This window comes from Pipistrellus kuhlii, unplaced genomic scaffold (assembly GCF_014108245.1).
Source record: "Pipistrellus kuhlii isolate mPipKuh1 unplaced genomic scaffold, mPipKuh1.p scaffold_m20_p_21, whole genome shotgun sequence".
Lineage (NCBI taxonomy): Eukaryota > Metazoa > Chordata > Mammalia > Chiroptera > Vespertilionidae > Pipistrellus > Pipistrellus kuhlii.
This window is the reverse complement of record NW_023425520.1, coordinates 8,260,095-8,283,153: the sequence shown is the minus strand read 5'-3', so window position 1 is coordinate 8,283,153 and position 23,059 is coordinate 8,260,095. Positions and strand designations below refer to the sequence as shown.

At 44.9% G+C, this 23,059-nt stretch overlaps 1 protein-coding gene across 1 annotated transcript in view; it reads right to left on the bottom strand.

The window, feature by feature from the left end:
* The window catches only part of ELAVL1 (ELAV like RNA binding protein 1), a 37,654-nt gene extending 17,509 nt beyond the window's left edge, over positions 1 to 20,145 (bottom strand). The window contains exons 1-2 of the mRNA XM_036450298.2: positions 19,978 to 20,145; positions 3,475 to 3,661 (exon numbers count right to left, since the gene is read on the bottom strand). Coding sequence (XP_036306191.1) covers positions 3,475 to 3,646 — 172 coding nt within the window. The 5' untranslated portion in view covers positions 3,647 to 3,661; positions 19,978 to 20,145. The remainder of the gene's footprint in view (positions 1 to 3,474; positions 3,662 to 19,977) is intronic.
* Positions 20,146 to 23,059: the final 2,914 nt, after the last annotated feature.

Here is a 23,059-nt window from a genome sequence, read left to right as displayed (position 1 = left end):
ATGCCATCAAGGCCTAGCATTGCCCTCCCTCCAGGAAGGTTAAATGTCAGATGTTCAAACACCGAGTTTGGCTGATTCAGTGCATCTGGGTGGGGCCAGAGACTGGGGTCCATGTCCAACCCCCTCTTCCTTGCCACCATGTTCTGCTGCTGGTCAGGATCCAGCACTCCAAGAGCCACTGTCTGGAGAAAAGCAAGCCTACCTGCCTCCTCATGGAGCACTTTTCATGCCCTGTCAGGCTACCTTGGGCAAGTGCTTTTCAATTTCCAAATTTTACTTCCTCTCTCTTAGGGCAAGGGTTAAAACTGATAGATAATTACACAGCACTTCATCTTCTATTTATAGACAAGGGCAGCCAGATTTACTATTTTAATCCCCTAGTGTTTCTCAAATTGACCTGGAGTCCATGGCTGAGGTAGGTGAGTGCCTTATGGATGAGGCCTCCCCTGCAACATCAGTGCAGGAGCCACCAAGCCCTTCAAGGGGGCTCAAGGGAAGACTTCACTGAAGGAGAGAGACTGGTGCGTGGGGGGGATGAGTGACCTAAGCAGGCAATAAATAAGAAACAACAAATGCCCCCAAAGAAAGAAAGCATTCAAAGGACAATAAGGGTATTTTATAAGAGTACAAACAGCCAGTAAGTACAGGAAAATAGATAAACTTTCCTAGAAATGCTAATTACCACCAGGATCAGATGCCATTCTTCACTTAGGCTGGCTGGCAAAGATGAGAAACCCTACCACACCAGGGGTGGGAGGGCTGGAGGGGGAAGGGAGTGTAAACTGGAGGGCAAGCTGGCAATAGGGGTCAAGGGGTTTTAAAAAGTACAGCAGCCCCCCCTTATCCTTAGGGTAGTACCTCTAAGACCCCCAAGTGGATGCTGGAAGCTCAGCACAGCATTGAACCCTACATATATTATGTTTCTTTTTATACATACACACCTTTCACTTAAAGGAAGCATTTACGGCTCCTTTGGCATGTCCGAGCTGCCAGCATCACTACTCTTAAGCTTTAGGAAGTAAAGTAAGGGTCACTTGAACACAAGCACTGAGATACCACAACAGTTGATCTGATACAGCTACTAAGTGACTAACAGGCAATGAGCATATATATCACGGAGATGCTGGACAAAGGGATGAGTCACATCTCCGGCAGGATAGAGTAGAATGCTTCGAGATTTCGTCACGCTATGCAGGGCAACGTGCAATTCGAAACTTATAAATTGTTTATTTCCAGAATTTTCCATTTAATATTTTTGCACAGCGGTTGGCCATGGGTAACTGAAACCACGAAAAGCAAAACCATAGATTAAGGGGGATGACTATATACACTATCGCATCTGTTGGTTCACTTCTAAGAAGACTTCCTATGGAAACAACCAGTGAGCAAAGATTTGTGCCAGGATATTTCTCTCAGTGAGGCTAATAAATATAAAAAACAGCTACAGTAACTTGTTGTATAAACTCAGAACCTCCAAACAGCAGAATATTATGTAACCATTGTTTCCAGCATCCACTTGGGGGTCTTGGAGGTAATGCCCTAATATTATGAGGAGATAGCTAAGTTCCATGGCAGAGAAAAATGTTCACAAACACCAGAAAAGTTTCCATATGGTTTGGGTGATGCAAGCCCATATTTGTAAAAGAACACAACCGCTTACAAGGAATATACAGGCAGTCCTCGGGTTACGTCGCCAACTCTCATTTACTTATTAAAAAAAAAAAAAAAAAGTTGTCATTTTGACATATGTATATATGTGCTTTATGTTTTTTATTATTTATTGCATTTACCACAAGGTCAGGAATTATCATCTTTCTTTTAAATTTTTTTCACTGTTTCACTTCATTACTGCTGTGTATGTATGTGTTCTATGTGAGTGACGTAGGTGCGTTCCAACTTACAGCGAAAATCGCATTAATTACATCACGCTGTAGGAATGGATCTCCAATGTAACCCGAGGACCTACTGTATAAAGAAATAAATCTAAAAGGACTTGAACACAATTGTGAGATTATGGGAAATTTAAACTTTTCTTATCTCACGTGAAACCTTTTTCTATAAGGAACAAAGGTTATTTTGCATTAAGGAAAAAAAAAGTGATCAGGCTGACCAGGTGTGGAAGAACATTCATGAAATCACATGGGCATGTCTAGGGAATGACAAGTAGCTCAGTCCAATGCCAGAGGAATGTGTGTGGGGTGCAGGGGCTGGGATGAGGGGTCAGGTCTCCCGGAGACTTGTGAGCTGCAGGCAAGGGTCAGGGCTTCATTCTGAAGAGAGGTACACAGCAATGAGACAGAAGCTGAGCAAACTGAACTAGAGGCTGAAGACCAAGTGGCCAGTATGACAGACAGTCCATGAGGATAGAGGCTGGATCCTGGTCCCCCATTGCCATATGGCATCTGCAGAGGGACCAAACACCAGAACAGAGAGCAGGGCAGAAACTTCTAGAAGGAAGAGGAAACAGTGATTTGCTGTGTCTATGAACAGGAGGAGAAGAACAATAGCTAGAACAGTGGTTTTCAACTGTGAGTGATTCGGCCCCCTCAGAAATATTTGGCAATGTCTGGGGACATTTTTTTGGTTATCACAATTCAGAAAGTGCCACTGGTATCTAGTGGGTGAAGATCATGGATGCTGTTAAACATCCTACAATGCCCCACCCCAAGAATTATCCAATCCCAAATAGTGATAGTGCTCAAGTTGAGAAAACCTCAACTACAAGAAGTTGGAGAATTTTAGCAATAATTTTTTTTTAACTCCTTACCCAAGGATATGTTTTTAATTGATTCTAGAGAGAGGTAGGGAGAGGGAGAGAGAGAAACATCAGGAGGTAGGCACCACCACACCCACATTATGGATGGAAACACTGAGGCTTAGAAGTCATACTGCAAGGGAGTGGAGAGTAGGGCTCTGAACCAGCCTACCAACCCCACATCCAGTCTGTTGAACCATTGCCATGCTCCCACCTGCCCACAGAGGTCAAGTTCAATGTGTTTCAGATGTTCAGGTTGATGGAATGACAAAGCCTAAACCTAATGAGGGGCACTCACTGGGGACTCAGTGGGCCTGACCATGTGTGGGAGCCTGAGAAGATGAATGGGCCTGCCTGGAGCAGGGCGCTGGCCTGAGTCCCTTCCATAAACGGCCCACACCAGACTAGGCTGTCCTTCTTTGGCCCCATCCAGCTCTCAAGACCAGATCCAGTTTCTGGTATCTCATTTTTCCTCCCCTCCCACCATCTTATTTTGGACATGCTCTCTGTCTAATGTTGATTTTTACCTCTTTTGTGAAGCTACATCTAATCGTATACCAGGGTGGTGGCAAAGTAGAGTCTGAGATAAAAATGAAACTTTACAAGCATCACTGCAAGGCTGCAGTTCTGCACTGAGGGCCAAGTGCTGCGAAGTCACAGGTAAAAAAGACAGTGCTTAGCAGGACAGCCACAAGCACTCCCTCTACAACTTTCTTTACCTGCAACTTTATCCCGAATAAGTTTTGCAGACTCGACTTCACCAATACTGCTGAACAGACTTCGCAACTCATCCTGGGTCATGTTCTGAGGGAGGTAGTTGACTATCAAATTTGTTCTCCCGATGTCATCCCTGCAGTCTTCGGCCATGTGGTCTTCATAACCATTAGACATTGTATTTTAAAAAATCTGCAGGGGAAAAAAATCAAGTAAATTCCTAATGTTCATATTACAGAATGGCTAACAAAACTAATAACTGCATTAGCACTTAATTTTCTCTTCAACATGTGTCCACACAAAAACCTGCACATGGATGTTTACAGCAACTTTATGTACAACTGCCCCCAAACTGGGAGAAACCACAATGTCCTTCAGTAGGTGAACAGAGAAATAAAACATCTACACAAATGGTATTATTCAGGAATAAAAAGAAATGAGCTATGAAGCCATAGAGACATGGAGGAACCTTAAATGCACACCGCTAAATGAAAGAAAACAGCTTGAAAGGCTATATATGATTTCAATTACACAGCACTATGGAAAAGGTAAAACAATGGAGACAATAAAAAAATGAGAGATTGCTGGAATTTTGGGAGAGGGATGAATATTTGGAGCACAGAGGATTTTTAGGGCAGTGAAGCTATTCTGTTTGATACTATAATGGTGGATACATGTCTTTCTATATTTGTCCAAACCCATGGAATGTACACCATCAAAAGGGAACCCTAAAGCAACTACGGGCTTCAGTTAGTATATATCAGTAATGGTTCATACTAATGTGAGATGTTAATAATGGGGGAAACTTTCTGTTCGAGGAGAGGTATATGGAAACTCACTTTGTACTTTCTTAGCAATCTTTCCATAAATCTAAAACTACTCTAAAAAGTCTGTTACAACAAAACAAAACAATTCCAAGTTCAACCATTTCCACTTACTAAGAGGGCTTCAAAAAAGACACAATTTCAGTACCATCATTTAAGTTCCATACACAATGTGCAACATTAGTCTTATCTCCCAGGATTTCTTTTACCATACTTATTTGCAAATGTTCTGTTCCCTGCTCTTTATAAAGTAGTTTGGCATCAAAGGCCAAAAAAAGAGATTAGAAAGTTAGATTTCATAAGGTTCAAAACTTTGCATGCCAAAAGGCGTCAGAAACAGACAAGCAGCAGACTGGGAGAAAACACAGTTGACCTTAACACAGAATTGAAAGCATGCAGGCTTTGGAATGCCTTTAGTGGACCCACACAGTTCAAATCCATGTTGTTCATAGGTCAACTGCATTTTTATAAGGTGGATTTTTGACTACATAGGTATCAGCACCTTTAATACCCGTGTTGTTTAAGGGTCAACTGTACTTGTTGCCTATTATATTACTTAGATTGATGGTTCTCACCCTGGGTGATTCTGCCCCCAGGGGACACTGGGCCATGTCTGGAGATAATTCTGATTATCACAACTGGAGAGTGGGGTGCGGGTGTGCATGTGCTGTTGGCATTTAGTGGGTAGAGGCCAGGGATGCTGTGATACACTCCACAAGGCAAAGACAGCCCCTACCAAAATCTATCCAGCCCAAAAATGTCAATACTACTGTAGCTGAGAAAAGTCCATTTAGAGCATCTACAAATTAATTTAAAAATCTTACCTAATAAAGGAGAAACCAAGATGGCGGCATAGGTAAAATCTAAACTGCTGCCTTGCACAACAATTTCAAAACTACAATTAAAAGACAAAATGGACAACATCCAGAACCACAGGAAGGCTGGCTGAGTGGAAATTCTAGAACTAGATGGAAAGAGAAAAGCACACTAAGACTCACAAGAGCTGTGGAAGATAGAGGTGCGGAGGCGCACACGCAGAGAAGGCTGGCAAGTGAGAAAGCGGGAGGGAGACAAAAGCTCCTGACTGCTCTGAACTCCAGTTCTGGGCGAGACTTTGGGGACCCAGACTCACATGGGGAGAAACTGGACTGTCTGGCAGCAGGTGAAACTTGAGGGCAGCTTTCTCTCAGAGGTGCTTTCAGCAAATTATTATGGGACACTGAGACCCAGGGGGCCTCTTAGGGCAGGGCTGATGGGAAGCCATTGCTGGTTGTTCTGCCCTGAGATCCCAACCCGTGAAGCCACTGCTGGTTGCTTCGCCCTGAGACTCCGCCCTATCCAAGCTGAGCGCAGTGGCTTTTGCATAAGAATGACCAGGTTCTTTGAATTCTAAACTTACCTAACAAACTGGAGCTGAGTCAGTGAGACCCAGAACATCCAAAAGAAGGCCCAAAGCCCTGCAGCAGCTTGTACTGCTTCACAGCTGGGCCTCATCTGGGCACCTCCAAAACCCAAACAAAGAAGAGGAATCTGCAAATCTCTCGTAGCTTCAGCTGGGTGGCCTAAAGCAGAGGCAAAATTAGCACCTCCTTGGAGATCCAAGAGCCACTGTCCCAGGGGTCTGAGTGGGACCATCCAGATTACAACTCCTCAGATCCATAAAGGACACACTCAGGGACAGACTCAGTGAGCACCAAAGTCCCAGTGAAGCAAGTCTTGCCTCATAAGAGTGTCTCCAGCAAAGAAGTTCTTCCATCATAGACACAGCTGATCCTCACAGCCAATAGGCCTGGAGGTCAATTCCTCCCAGTGATACCAACAACAATCAAGGCTTAACTATAACAAGACTGTGCACATAGCCCACAAAGGGGTGCACCTCCTCAGGTAACTGGGAAGGCTGAGCCACTGAGCTCTATAGGACACCTAGCACACAAAGCCACTCTATCAACTCTGGGAAGCAGCCAAAATGCGAAGACAAAGAAACAGGTCACAAATAAAAGAAATGGAGGAAAGCAAATGACTGGATATAGAGTTCAAAACCACGGTTTTAAGTTTTTCTAGAATTTTCAAGAATTTTCTAGAAAAGGCCGATAAATTTAGCAAGACCCTTGAGGATATGAAAAAGACCAACTAGAAATTAAGCATACACTGACTGAAATAAAAAATAACATACACAGATCCAACAGCAGATCAAATGATCGCAAGAATCAAGTCAAAGATTTGAGATACAAAAAAGCAAAAAACACCCAACCAGAAAAGCAAAAAGAAACCAAATATATGAAGATAGTGTAAGGAGCCTCTGGGACAACTTCAAGCATACCAACATCTGAATTATGGAGGTGCCAGAAGAAGAGAGAGAGCAAGATACTGAAAACCTATTTGAAGAAATAATGACAGAAAACTTCTCCCACCTGGTGAAAGAAATAGACTTACAAGTCCAGGGAGTGCACAGAACCCCAAACAAAAGGAATCCAAAGAGGACCACAACAAGACACATCATAATTAAAATGCCAAGGGCAAAAGACAAAGAGAGAATCTTTCAAGTAGCAAGAGGAAAACAGTTACCTACAAGGGAGCACCCATACAACTGTCAGATGATTTCTCTACAGAAACTACGCAGGCCAGAAGGGGGTGGCAAGAAATATTCAAAGTGATGAATAGCAAGAACCTACACCAAGATTACTTTATCCAGCAAAGCTATCATTCAGAATTGAAGGTCAGATAAAGAGCTTCACAGATAAGAAAAAGCTAAAGAAGCCCATCACTACCAAATCAGTATTATATGAAATGCTGAAGGGTATTCTTTAGGAAGAGAAAGAAGAAGAAAAAAGTAAAGATAAAAATTATGAACAACAAATACAAATCTATCAACAAGAGAATCTAAAAATCAAGTGAATAAAAAATCTGATGAACAGAATAAGCTGGTAAATATAATAGAATCAGTGGCATAGAAAGGGAGTGGACTGACAATTCTCAGGGGGAAAGGGGTGTGGGAAGTGCGGGAAGAGACTGGACAAAAATTGTACACCTATGGATGAGGACAGTGGTGGTGGGGGGAGTAAGGGCAGAGGGTGGGATGGGAACCAGGTGGAGGGGAGCTATGGGAGAGAAAAGAGAAACAATTGTAATAATCTGAACAATAAAAAATTATTAAAAAAAACCCCACAAACATACCTAATAGACAAACATGTAAATTGACCGTACATCCACCATGCCCCCAGCCAATCAGAATTAGTATGCAAATTAGAAGGACAAAGATGGTGGCCACCCAGCTGCTCCAGGCATGGAGTGACCCGGTGGGGCAGGATGCCTGCTATGAGAGAGGGCGGGGGGCAAAGGAATCTACAGGATCGGAGTGCCACACTGAAGACAAGACTGCAGACTCTCGAGTCCGCAGCAAAGATGAAGAAGGCAGACTGGCCAGAGCGAAGGCTTGGATCCTGGGTGCCGGAGGAAAACTGGTGCTGGAAGCCAAGGGAAGGAAGGCCTCTTGCATCTTTGTGTAACGGGCCTCTAATATATATATGCACATATATGTGTACACACACACACACACACACACACACGCACATCTCACTAACAGACAAGTGGTCAAAGGACATTAACTACAACTAATAGATGCCAGCAATTCAAATGGCTAGGAAACTATGGAAAGAAGCTCAAGTTCGAGAATAATGAAGGAAATGTGAAATTAGGAGATGCTACTTTCTGCTTGTTAGATGGAATAAATCCAGTTTAAAGATAAAGGGGAGATACCCTATAGACCACTGATATGAGTGTGATATGGTACCACCTATTTAAAGAGTAACTTACTTGGTAGTGCCTACCAAGATTTTTTTATGTGAATACTACCCTACAACTCAGAACTGTAGGAGTCTGTTCTAGTGAAATAAACACACATGTGCAGGGGAACATGCATAAGAACACATAAACCCCTGGCTGGTAAAAGTAAAACACTGAATATAATCTAAATATGCATTAATGGGGAATGGGTCAGTAGAAAGCATAGGACCATCAGCATTAACAGGTTTAATTATGAAAAACCCCATAAATCTGTTAAACTGTCTGTGACCAGGAGACTTTGAGATCATTAGCTCAAAAGCAAACAAAAACATCTGCTGAAACCTGAACCAAAGTGCAAGGGTAAACTCTAAGAAATTAAAATGCACACTGAAAATAAAATGTTTAAAAATAAAAATAAATGCACACTGAAGTTTGCTCCAAATGGGATTCTAACATTTTTCTTCTTTCCTCTTTTTTCTTTATCACCCCCTCTTTTCACTCTTGCTCTGTGTTAGGTATCTACTCTTCTGCCTTCTCCTTCAGCCTGCCTTCATGGATGAACAATAATTACCTCATTCTCATTATCCAGAGAGGTTGGTATATTTCCTACTCCTGGTAAAAGTTAACTTTCTAAAACAGTGGTCAGCAAACTATGGCCTGGGGGCCAAATTTGACCCACTACCTATTTTTATAAATAAAGTTTTATTGGCATACTGCTACTCTAATTTGTTTATGTATTGTCTGGGCTGCTTTTGCTCTATAGTTATGAAATTGAGTAATTGTGACAAAACTGAAAATATTTACCATCTGGCTCTTTACAGAAAAAGTGTGCTGACCTCTGTTCTAAAATGTAAAAACAGAACATTTCTAGGAGAAAATCTTTGTGACATTAGACGAGGCAAAGATTTCTTAGACACCACACTAAAAGCCCAATCCATGTAAAAGAAATTGATAAACTGGATTGAAACTGGAAATTGAAATTGGATACCATCAAATGTTAAAACTTGCTCTTTGAAAAGACATTGCTAGGAAAATTACAATCCATAGGCTGGAAGAAAATATTTGCAAGTCACACATCTGCAAAAGTACTTGTATCTAGAACATATATTTTTTTAAACTGTCCAAACTTGACAATAACAACCCACTTTAAAAAATGGCAAAAGAGCCGAAACCGGTGTGGCTCAATGGATAGAGCGTCGGCTTGGGGACTGAAAGGTCCCGGGTTTGATTCCGGTCAAGGGCATGTACCTTGGTTGCGGGCATATCCCCAGTGGGGGGGTGTGCAAGAGGCAACTGATCAATGACTCTCTCATCGATGTTTCTAGCTCTCTGTCTCCCTTCCTCTCTATATACAATAAAATATATTAAAAAAAAGAAAAAGAAAAAGAAAAACAAAACCTTAAAAAAAAAAAAAGGCAAAAGATGTGAATAGATACTGCATCAAAGAAGATATATGGATGGCAAATAAACATGTGAAAAGATGCTCAATGCCATTAATACAAATTAAAACCTCTCCCCATTTAGGGTGAGAATCAAGATACTATTACCCATTTAGAAAGGCTAAAACAAAACAAAAGCAAACTATCCCTGAAACTAATATTGTATGTCAACTATCCTACATAATAAAGAGGTAATATGCAAATTAACCCTCCCACAACACCGTCATAAGCGGCTGCTGGGGTTTCCACTGCTCCACTTAGCCTGGAGGCGGGGCATCGGGCGGCACTCCAGGACTTGAGGCCGTCCCATGGCGCGCTGGCCATGGGGGGTGGGACTCTGCGACTCGAGGCAGTGCCACGGCACAGGTGTGTGTGTGTGTGTGTGTGTGTGTGTGTCCCACGTCTCGTACGATTTCATGTGTCGGGCCACTAGTCCTATATTATAAAAGGCTAATATGAAAATTAACTGAATGGCAAAATGACTGGTCACTATGATGCACACTGACCACCAGGGGGCAGATGCTCAATGCAAGAGCTGCCCCCTGGTGGTCAATGTGCTCCCATAGTGAGAGCGCCGTTCAGCCAGTAGCTGGCCTCACCCTGGCCAGAGCAGCAGTGCTGGCAGGAGCCTCTCCTGCCTCCATCGCAGTGCTAAGGATGTCCAACTAACAACTTAGATCCCTCAGTTGGACATCCCCCAAAGGCTCCTAGACTGCGAGAGGGAGCCTGCTGGGCTGAGGGATTCCCCCTCCCCCACACCATGCATGAATTTCATGCACTGGGCCTGTAGTATTTTAATAAAAAGCACACATACAAAAGCAAGCAAACAACAACAAAATAGACCATATCAAGTTGTGGTGAGATTGTGGAGAAACCAAAACTTTCATACATTGCTGGTAGACATGTAAAAATGGTACAGCCACTTTGGAAAACAGACTAGCAGTTCCTATTCCTAGTCTGAATTCATACAAAAGAAATGGAAGTCATCAATATATAAAAAGCCAGTGATCAGAACACCAGAATGACCAGAATGACCAGTTGGTTGTTATGATGCCCACTGCAGCCAGTGAACCGGCAGGATCGGGGGGGAGGGGGGGTGGGGGTGGGGGGGAGGGTTAGGCCGCTGGCCAACCTCCCACAGCCCCTCCCTGGCAAGTCTCCCCCTTAATTGCCCCCCCCCCCTATAGGGAGCAGGGCCAGCTGACCAACCTCCTGCAATCCCTCCCCCCGTCCAGCCCCATCCTCAATGGACCCCCACCACCCTATCAGCCTGCAGCCCCTCCCCCTAGCCAGTGCCAACACCAATCACCCCTCCCCCCCACTCCGATCAGGGGTAGGACTGGCTGGCCAACCACCCATGGCCCTCCCCCAGGCCACTGGCCCCCAAATCAGCCGCCATCCCATTTGGGGGTAGGGCCAGCCGGCCCACCACCCAAAGCCTGTCCCATGGCCGCCCCCCACCTGAATTGCCCCGACTCCAACTGGGGGTGGGGCCCTCCGGCCAACCTCCCATCATTTCCTCCTCCTGACAGGTCTGGCCCTGATCTGCCCCGATTGGGGCCAGGACGGCCAGAACCCTAACCGTGCACGAATTCATGCACTGGGCATCTACTGTTTATATAAAAACCTATACACAAATGTTTTAAAAATATATATATATTTTATTGATTTTTTACAGAGAGGAAGGGAGACGGAGAGAGAGTTAGAAACGTCAATGAGAGAGAAACATCGACCAGCTGCCTCTTGCACACCCCCTACTGGGGATGTGCCCGCAACCAAGGTACATGCCCTTGACCGGAATCGAGCCTGGGACCTTTCAGTCCGCAGACCGACGCTCTACCACTGAGCCAAACCGGTTTCAGCAAAAAACCTATACACAAATGTTTATAGCAGCTTTATGTATAACCACCAAAAACTGGAACCCAAATGTCCTTTAAGCTGGTTAGTGGATAAACTACCACACAATGGAATACTGCTCAGCAATAAAAAGGTACTACTAATTCACACAACTTGTATATATCTCAAAGAATTTTGCGGGGTGGGAAAATGATTTTGAGACACGTTACATGATTTCATTCTGGAAAAGACAAAACCAGAGTGTTAGATCAGTGGTTGCCAGAGGCAGAAAGCAGAGGAAGAGATGACTACACAGGGGGAACACTGAGGAATGTATTTTCGATCCACAGCTGGAAATCCATGTATATGTAGGACCCACTTTAGTTACATGAGGATTTAACTGCACGGGTGATTGGCACACCTGACCCTCTCATTGTCAACTGTATTTTTGTTTCCTGGATGACGGAACTTTCTGATATCTTGATCATGGTGATAGTCACTTGACTCTACATTTGTCAAAACTCAAAAAAATTACATCAAAGAGAGCGAGTTAAAAAGAAAACTTCAAGGTTTTTAAAAAAATGCATCTTCTGCCCTGCTTGGTTTGGCTCAGTGGATAGAGTGTTGGCCTATGGACTGAAGGGTCCTGAGTTCGACTCCAGTCAAGGGCACATGCCTGTGTTGCAGGCTGGATCCCCAGTGTAAGGCATTTAGGAGGCAGCTGATCAATGATTCTCTCATCATGGATGTTTCTATCTCGCTCTCCCTTTCCCTCCCCCTCTGAAATCGATAAAAACACCACAAATATAAAAAAGTGCACTCTCTGCTTTGCAGCCCTGTTCCCCAGCATGCTAGCTCTTTCTAATGCCCAGTTGGGGCTTAGCAGCTCCCAGCAGGCCCAATTCTTGGTCAACTGGCAACAAGGTAGACACCAAAATCCCAAGAGCATAATTCCTTGGTGCTTTGTGGCCACTCCATCCTGCTCTCTGGGTCCCTTCCCCTAACTGTTCCAAACCACCTTCTGTCCTTATAATCTCCAACCACAACCAGCCTTCATTTTAACCTGACAATCAATGACTTCCAAGTTGTGATCACCTCTAGCTGTCTCAGCTCTCCTGACCCTGTCTCCTCGCTTAGTGTGTCTCTCCATGCAAATGTCCTGGGGACTCTTCCAAGTCAGCACGTTCAGCCTCACCAAACTAGCTCCTCCCCTCCATGGTGTCCCACCCACTAAGGCTCAGAGATTTCATTGCTCATGGTCAACCATCACATTGTTAATAAGTGGCAGAGTCAGGTCTCAAGCTTGTCACAGAGCAAGGATGAAACATAAGGCCCTTCATCTTGGGGTTGGCCTGGGGCTCCAGTCCAGTCCTTACTCCCCTCATTAGCTTCTCCCCAGGATATCACAGACCTTCATGGCCCCATGTCTCTATCACAGCTGCTCCATTTGCAGACAGTACAACTCTCCATAATCTCATTTATCTTTAAAAAATACCCCAGGACTGCCGAAACCGGTTTGGCTCAGTGGATAGAGTGTCAGCCTGCGGACTTAAGGGTCCCAGGTTTGATTCTGGTCAAGGGCATGTACCTTGGTTGCGGGTACATCCCCAGTTGGGGGTGTGCCGGAGGCAGCTGATCAATGATTCTCTCATCATTGATGTTTCTCTTTCTCTTCCTTTCCCTTCCTCTCTGTAATCAATAAAAATATATTTAAAAAAAATACCCAGGACAATAGGTCGCCCTTGTTCTCAGTGTCCACACACCACTGGTGTAAACCTTTATCATTGCATGAATCACTCTGACTCATAATTATTTGTTTTTTCACCTATATCATTGGTGGAAGCTTTGGTGGCCAGGACCACATCACTATCATCTAAGGATCGCCAGGCAAACCCAGGTTACTTAGCAAACTATAGGTGCATCACACAGGTACACACACAGTAGCAGAGGTGGGACAGACACTGGGTCTCAACTCACCCAGGAATCATGTATATTTGGTGCATTCTTTTATTTTTAAAAATATATATATTTTATTGATTTTCCAGAGAGAGGAAGAGAGTCAGAAACATTGATGGGAGAGAAAGATCGATCAGCTGCCTTCTGTATACTTCCTGCATACATGCCCTTGACTGGAATCAAACCTGGGACCTTTCAATCCGTAGGCCGACGCTCTATCCACTGACCCAAACTGGTTAGGGCTGGTATATTCTTTTATATAAAAGGGCAGTTGGCAACTGTCCTGACAGCTTGTTAACACATTCAGTATCTTTTTTAGGATTATCAATAAGTACCATCCTATCCCAAGTCAATTGCAAGGAACAAGAAGACAGATTTTATCAAAATGACTTCTGCTGATTTAAAAACACTTCCAGCCGAAACCGGTTTGGCTCAGTGGATAGAGCCGGCCTGTGGCCTGAAAAGTCCCGGGGTCGATTCCAGTCAAGGGCATGTACCTTGGTTGTGAGCACATCCCCAGTAGGGGGTGTGCAGGAGGCAGCTGATCGATGTTTCTCTCTCATCGATGTTTCTAACTCTCTATCCCTCTCTCTTCCTCTCTGTAAGAAATCAATAAAATATATTAAAAAAACAAAACACTTCTATAAACTGAAGGTATCAAGAAGTCCTCTTGGGATGATCTGAGGGTTTTCAGCCCCACTGAATATGTTAAACAGTCTTGGCTGTCTGTGTGACTTCAGCAATGTTGTTCACATCAGTAGTATACCTACTGCATGTATAAGGGAGAGATATGTATAGAAATGACATTAAAATATATATAGATAGCATATTTATAAAGCAGCAAAACTGGTTTCCATTGGGTACCCCTTAGAATCCGTCTCATTTTATGGTTACAGAGCAGACTTCCTAAGCTACTTGAGAAAGAAGAAAACTAGAACAATCAAAGGTATCTGCAGGCTCAATCTTGAGACTTTGCACCTGATATATGTATCATATGGAGAGGCCTGGAATCAATCTGGAGATGTAAAATTCGGAGTACTTCAGGGTAAAAGTCTTAGGAATATAAGGTCCCCCAGGAAATACTCTGGTGCCAGAAAAGGAAAAACACACACCAAAAACCCTTCCCTGAATATATCTCCTGACCCAATTAAAACTGGTATGAGAGAGGAAGGCTTAATTGGACACAGTACATGTTTTCTTACTCTCCCCTTCCCATAGCTCACAGAGGAGAAAGTCGCCTGGCTGCGATGGCTCCCGCTAACTCATGGCAAATCTATATCTGCTGGGCTGAGACGCCTGGGACATAAGCAGATCAGGTGCAAAGCTAACCTTCAAGTTCATGCCGTTACCAGGCCACTTAGGTACTGCAAAAGCCTCTTGACGAGTCAATTCATCCTTATCTCTTCCCTAGAAAAGCAATATTCCAAGATCACCTTTTGACTGTGCCTCTATCATCAGACCTTGGCACACTTTTTCAGGTTTATATCCAAGCTCACCTTCTGAACCTCTGCCTGCCCAAACCAGTCCACTTGGGCTTCTTAACCTCCTTGTGCTCTCCTTTTTTAGACACTCTGGCTGCACGTGGAAACTCTTGCCTACACCTCTCTAATCACAAGACACAGTTTGTGCTTTCATGAAAACCTAAAACCGAAAACCAGGCAATCATTTCTTTCCACATTCTCTCAATACTATTATGACCTGCTGCTTCAACTTTTTTTTTTTTTTAAATATATTTTATTGATTTTGTACAGAGAGGAAGGGAGAGAGATATAGTTAGAAACATCGATGAGAGAGAGTCACCGATCAGCTGCCTCTTGCACACCCCCTACTGGGGATATGCCCGCAACCAAGGTACATGCCCTTGACCGGAATCGAACCCGGAACCTTTTAGTCCCCAAGCCGACACTCTATCCATTGAGCCAAACCGGTTTCGGCTGCTTCAACTTTTTGTTGTTGAATCTCACACTCTACTTTCCCTAGCTCAGGTTGTTAAGTTTTTTGTTGTGCGTGTGTGGTTTTTAAAAATATATATTTTTATTTATTTCAGACCGAGGGAAGAGAGATAGGAACATCGATGATGAGAATTATTTATTGGCTGCCTCCTGCACACCCCCTTTTGGAGATTGAGCCTACAACCTGGGCACGTGCCCTTGATTGGAATTAAACCTGGATCCTTCAGTCCACAGGCTGACACTCTAACCACTGAGCAAAACTGGCTAGGTCAGGTTGTAAGTTTCTTGAGGAGGCAAATTCTTCCACTTCTCCCCATTCCCTGTGACACTGGACAGTTATGCTTTATAAGTGTGATAATGAAGTTGGCCAATATACCAGTACATGGAGGCTCTCTAGGTTGAGTGGGGATGGGCAATGATCATAAGTGAATCCCCCAACACGTAGGAACATGGGCACTGCTTTCTGCCACTTTTGTTTCACTGTACACCCATGCACACACATTCTACCTGAGTGACAGGCTTTCCCTTTGACTCCACATTCTAAACAGCTACTCTCACTTTCTCTATTTTCCTCTCTTCATCTACTAGTCACTCAGGCAGAGACCCGGAATCATTCATCTCTTGCTCATGTCCCACATCTAAATACCCACTAAGTTCTGTATCTTTTAGCTCTTAACCACATCTCAAACCCACCCTCTCTTTTCCCCTATTACTACATTCCAGGGTCATATTCCCAATTTTCCTTTTTGAAAGTAAAGGAATCGCTTTCTAACTGGTTTGATGACCTTCAGCATTATCCCCCTCCAACTCTTCCTCTTCTGTACAGATCTGACTTATTCACTTTGCAGACTAAAACTGCCTAATAGCCACTCTGGCGTGACCTACAGGACCACACCCAAGCCCTCTGCAAACCAGCCACATGAGTTCTTTGGCCTCTGAAGTACCAGACCCCCTGAGGCTCCCTGAACAAGCCTAAATGTTTCCACCTCTGTGTCCTTCCCCAGGATCTTTACCTGGATAATTCCTCCCCAGCACAAATTTGCCTCTCTCGGGAAGCACTCTGTCATTGGTTACAGTGTCCTTTTTGTCACAGCAACCATTTACAACCATTAATGCACTAACCAGAATGGGCCAAAACGATCTATAACCACCACTGCTTCCCCAGAGCCTTTGCTCAGGGCCTAAGAAATAGCAGGGAGAGCCGGTTAAAGGAGGGAAGCAAGACTCAATTCCCTTCCTAGGCTGGCTTCCTCCCATCTTTCCCTGACCCAAAGCCAGAGGTTGGCCTGGCTGCCTCCTACTGCCATCTAGGGGAGAAGACAGCAACTGCACCTCTCTCACCATTCACCATTTACTGGTAATTTGATTCAATACATTGAATGGCTGGGGAGGACACAAATGAGAGCAGTTGATTCTGGCAGGCAGTCAGAGGCTTCAAGTGGTGAATGAGCTCTGGTCTGGGCCACACAGCAAGAGAATAGCATTCCCGGCAGTGGGGGCAACAGGCAGAGAGAGGGTTAGAGTTTGTGCAGGTGAAATCACAAAGGAAGGGTTAGAATATGCAAGATCTGGAATCCCAAACGTTAGCTTTTAAGCCAACTACAGAGGTTTAGAGAATTAATCTTTTTAAATCTGCCCAAAGACTTTAAATTAGGAGTGACATGATCAGATCTGTGTTTACAACTTTTTTTAAAAAAAAACATATTTTTATTTTTTACAGAGAGGAAGGGAGAGAGAGAGAGAGAGAGAGAGAGCTAGAAATGTTGATGAGAGAGAAACATTAATCAGCTGCCTCTTGCACACCCCCTACCGGGGATGTGCCCGCAACCAACGTACATGCCCTTGACCGGAATCGAACCTGGGACCTTTCAGTCCGCAGACCGATGCTCTACTGCTGAGCCAAACCGGTTTCAGCTACAACCTTTATTTTTATTTTTTTAAATCCTCATCCAAGGATATTTTTCCATTGATTTTTAGAGAGAGTGGAAGAGAGGGAAAGACAGAAATATCAACGTGAGAGAAACACATCGATTGGTTGTCTCCTGCACAAACCCTGACCAGGACCTGGGCTGGGGAGAATCCTCCAACTCAGGTATTTGCCCTTGACCACAACTGAACACAGGACCCTTTGGTCCACAGGGCTCTATCCACTGAGCCACACCTTGTAGGGCTGTTTACGACAACTCTTGCTAGAGTGAAGGGATAAAAAATGGGAGGCAGCCCTGGCCAGCATTGCTCAGTGGTTAGAGCATCAATCTGTGTGCCAAAGGGTCTCGGGTATGATTCCCAATCAAGGGCATATACCAACTGGGACATGTGCTGAAGGTAACTAATCCATGTGTCTCTTTCACATCGATGTTTCTCCGTTTTTCTCTCTCCTTCCACTCTCTAAAAATCAATAGAAAAAATATCCTTGGGTGAGGATTAACAAACAAACAAACAAACAAAATGGGAGGCAGGGAATAAGGGAAGCAACAAAGCAAGCATTAGAAAGATGTTATTTTCATAATTTTCCTTTTGCTGCCTCATGACTTCAGATTCAACACATCCAAACTGAAATTCTGCCCCCTCAAAACCAGTGTTTCAACATAAACATTTATGTCCACATTTTGAGATGTTCATGTATTTCAGGAACTTGAAGTTGCAGTTTTATAATGGATCCCAGCATAGGGCTTTGTACACAAAGATGCTCCACGACACCTGAATGAAATTCCTCTGGGGTTTCCTGGACTTTTGTGATAAGAGCAGTAGAAGCCTATGGTTAAGAAGAGCAATAAGGACTCTGAGTAAGAGGGTCTGAGTTCAAATCCTGAACAAGCCGCTTACTTTATGGTGTGATGCTGGTCATATCAAGTGACCCATCTAAGCCTCAGTTTCTTTGTCCCTAAAATTAACACTGTAGCCCTAGCCAGTTGGCTCAATGGATAGAACATCGGCCAGTAGATCAAAGGGTCCCGTATTCTATTCCAGTCAAGGGCATGTACCTCGGTTGCAGGCTTCTCCCCGCAGGGGCCCTGGTTGGAACACGTTCGGGAGGCAACCAATCAGTGTGTTTCTCTCACATAGTTATTTCTCGGTCTTTCCTTCTTTCTTCCACCCTCTGTAAAAATCAATGGAAAAATATCCTGGGGCGAGGATTAAAGATAAAAATAAAACCAACAAATAAATAGATAAAATTAAACACTGTAACAGTACCTACCTCAAGGGCTAAAGATAAATGCCTGTTGAGTGTCAAGCATAAAATAAATCCTCAATAAAAACTGTTGACACTTCATAACATCATTTATTCACTGCCGGCCATTCACAGGCCATGCACATTGCTAGGAGCTTCCCACACTCTTAAATCTGTACAGCAATATTGCTGTCAATCTTAGTTTACAGATAAGAAAATCTAAGCCCCTCTTCTCCCCCCCCCCCCCACCCCGCCCCAAGATGAGTTTGTTGAAGGTTTTTGGGGCCTTAGTTCTCAAGGTGTCAGAGATAGTACTGGAGGAACCTTTAGAGGAAGATTACTTAGTCCAGTGGCGGCTCTCACACGTGACTGAGTGAATGTGTGTATATATGTGTATATGTGCATGTGCGTGTGCATGTGCGTGTGTGTGTGTGTGTGTGTGTGTGTGTGTGTGAGAGAGAGAGAGAGAGAGAGAGAGAGAGAGAGAGAGAGAGAAAGAGACAGACTTTTGGCAATATGGACACTTTTTATATTCACGGGGGTAGGGAATGGGGGGGGGGGGGTGTCCTGCATATAGTGGGTAGAGGCCAGGAATGCTATTCAACATTCTACAATGCACAGGACAGCCCAAAACCAAGAATGATCAGACCCAAAATGTCAGTAATGCCAAGGTTGAGAAACCCTCCTCCTGTGTAATCATCCTCCCCATCTTCCCACTTCTGGAGCACTGGCCATCTGGATCCCACATGAACACTTTGGATAAAGGGGTTCTCCTCTTCCCCCAGCGGTAGCGCAAGCAGAAGTTCTTCCTCACCTGCCCTGCACACAGTAGGTTTTAAAACCGATTTTAATGAGCCTAGCAGCAGAGGACTCCAAAAAAGAAAGGAAGAATATCCATCCCCCATTGTTCAACCGCCTGCAGTTTGTCTTTTCAACACACACACACACACACACACACACACAGACTTTACAAATCCAAATGTTCCCCGCCCCCTAAAGAGCCTCGTTAGGGATGGCGTGCAAAAAAAAAAAAAAAAAAAAAATTACACTTTTCTAGGACTTCCATTCGTACTGAAGGGCTTGCACACTTCTCAAAGGACCTCAGGTTAGCCGCGGTCATCTGACAACGACCACAAAAGAATCTGCGGGATTTCCAGGGGACCGAGCCCGTGGGCCAGGACCTCTGGGTGCTGAAGGCGCTCACCCCACTACCTCGCCTTTGGCTTCGATCTCCTGCCCCCGGATCCCTGGCTTCCAAGACTGCCCAGGCCCGAGTCGTGGAGCCCGCCCGGCGGGCGCGTGCCCACGCTGGGTCCCCCTCGCCCGCTCCTCGAGGCGGCGGAGGAATCCGGCCCGGGGCCTGCCGCCCGGGCCCTCCCCGGCCAGCGCCCGCCCGCCCGCCACCGCGGCCGCGCGCGTCTCCGACCGGCCCTGCGCGGCCTGGGCCTCGGCCGGTGCAGGCCCGCGGACGCCCGCGGCCCGGCGAGGCGAGCTCTGGCCTGCCGCGGCCTACCCGGTCCAGCACCCCCGAAGGCCCCAGCCTCACCTGGACACGGGCGGGCGGGCCCAGGGCTGCTCCGAGGTGGGCGAGGGGCGGCGGCGCGGCGCTAACGGCTCCGCTCAGCCTCGCTAGCGGTGGCGGCGGCAGCGGCAGCGGCTACGGCGACGGAGGCGGCGGCAGCTCCTCCTCGGCGCGCACGGCTCGCTCCGGCCCGCGGCCCGGACACGCCCCCTCGGCGCGCGCGCCCATTGGCCGGCGTTCGCCACGGCGCGCTTCTCATTGGCCAGCGTGGCTGTCGCCGCGCTCCGGGGCGCGCGGTGGAGGAGGGATTTCCGTCTGGCGCTGCCTACGAAGGGGTAGATGGCAGGTGAGACCCGGGTGGCCAGCGATGGCTGCGGTGAGGTCCAGATGGCGCCCGGATCGCGGAAGCCGACCGAAGACGGCGGTGGAAGAGCCACGCACCTTGTGGAGCGCATGTTGTGTTCCCGCCGCTGTCTGTCCTGTCCCCGGCCTCCACCTCCGTAAGAGGTAGGTACGGTCAGCGCGCCTGGGCTAATGGGGACAGAACCCGGGTTCGAATCCTGGCCCCGACGGTTCCGCACTGCGTGCGATTGGACAGGGCCTGACGTCATCTCGTTGGGCCTCAGTTTCCTTATCTGGTGTGGTGTGAAGGCGGGACACGGGACGTGTCAGCATTTCAACAGTGTTGACCATTATAGCTCTTGGGTTCCCAAAGCTCATCCCAGCATTCATTCATTAAAATGTTATTGAGCACCTACTATGTGCCAGGCGCTGGATGGGCAGTGAACAGACAGAAATATCTACCCTTACTGGGCTCACATTTTAGCCCAGCGCAGTTTAGTAGAAATAAATGTAAGCAAGCGACAAGTGTTGGCACATGCATAATTTAAATTTTTTAGTAGCCATGTTAAAGGGAAAAAAATAAAACGAAACAAGTGATGTTAATTTTAATAATGTGTTTTATTTAACCCAATTTATGTCCAAAATGTTATTTTGACGTGTAACCAATATGAAAAGTTATGATGCCCTGGCCACTGTGGTTCAGTGGTTAGAGCGCCAGCCTGCCCACCAAAGGATCTTGGGTTCAATTCCTGGTCAAGGGCACATACCTGGGTTGTAGGTTTGATCTCCAGCCTCAGTCGGGGTGCATGCAGGAGGCCACCAATCCATGTGTATTTTCTCTCGCATTGATATTTCTCTTTCCCTTTTTCTTTCCTCTCCTCCTCTCTTAAAATTAATGAGAAAAATATTTTTAGGTAAGGATTAAAAAAAAAAAAGGTTATGAGATCTTTTTTCTTTTTTTCTCAACACATTCTTTGAACACTCACAGGCCATCTACCGTTGGCTACATTTCAAGGGCGCAACAGCCACATGTTGCCAGTGTACTGCTTTTGGCCTTTCAGCGCTGTATGGGCGAGGCAGAAAAGAAATCAAGGGGTTTCCACATCAAGTGGCAAAAAGCGGTAAAAAGAAAAATAAATTGGGGAAAGGGCAAGGGAAATGTGGGGGTAGCAATTTGAAAGATAGTGGTCGGGATGGTTGAGAGGATGGCATTTGTACAAGGACTAGAAGGAGTTGAAAAGACTGAACAAAGAATTACGCTATTCATTGTTTAGTGCAGTGTTGGCCCAGTAGAACTTTCTGTGCTGATGGCATGTGCTTTATCAACACATGCGGTTTTAGGGCACTTGACATGCTACTAGCTCCATGTGGTTTTAGGGCACTTGACATGTAGCTGGTTACACTAAAGAACTAAATTTTTAATATATTTAATTTTTACTTGATTGAAGTTTAAATAATCACAATAGGGCCAATGGCTCCCATAGCAGATGACATAGCTTTATGAGAATGGTGGCAAGTGCTCTGAATTGAGCATGTACTGTGTGCTAAATGCTTTTTCAGGTTCTCCTGTGTAATTCTTGACGTATCTCTGTGAGAAGGGAGCAATGACCATTGTTACCATGAAGAATGAAGTCCTTATTTATTCATCTATACTTTATTGTTGGCATTAATAGACTATCTTTTAGAGCAGTTTTAGATTTACGGAAATATTGCAAAGAAGGTACAGAGCTACCATTTTCCTCACAACCAGTTTCTCCTATTAGTTACCTCTTTCAGTAGTATGATACATTTGTTATAACTAACGAACCAAAATTGATACAGCATTATCAACCAAAGTTCATAGTTAATTTAATTTTCTTAGTTTTTACATAATGTTCTTTTTCTCTTCCAGAATCCCATCTGGGATACCATATTACATTTTTTTTCTTAAATAAATTTTTATTGTTCATATTATTACAAATGTTCCTTCCTCCCCCCTCTTCCCCCCCTTCCCTCTGCCCTTTCCCCACCCCCCATTGTCCTCATCCATAGGTGCACAGTTTATGTTCAGTCTCTTCCCACATCCCCCTCTCCCCTTTTCCCCAAGAATTATCAGTTCACTCCCCTTCCATACCTCTGATTCTATTATATTCAACAGTTAATATTGTTCCTCAGATTTTTTTTTTTAGTTTCCTTGGTTTTTAGATTCACTTGTTGATAGTTACGTATTTGTTGTTCATAATTTTTATCTTTATTTACTTTCTCTTCTGAAAGAACCCCCTTCAGCAATTCATATAATTCTGGTTAGGTGGTGATGAACTCCTTTAGCTTTTTTTTATTAGTGAAGCTCTTTATCTGACCTTCGAATCTGAGTGATAGCTTTGCTGGATAGATTATCTTTGGCTGTAGGTTCTTACTATTCATCACCTTGAATATTTCTTGCCATTCCCGTCTGGCCTGCATGGTTTCTGTTGAGAAATCAGCTGACAATCATATAGGTGCTCCTTTATAGGTAACTACCTGCTTAGCTCTTGCTGCTTTTAATATTCTCTATTTGTCTTTTGCTCTTGGAATCTTAATTATGATTTGTCTTGGTGTGGTCCTCTTTGGATTCCTTTTATTTGAAGTTCTGTGCGCTTCCTGGACTTGTAAGTCTAATTCTTTCACCAGGTGGGGGAAGTTTTCTGTCACTATTTCTTTCAGTATGTTTTCGATATCTTGCTCTCTCTCATCTTCTGGGACCCCCCATAATTCTGATGTTGGATCGTTTGAAGTTGTCCCAGAG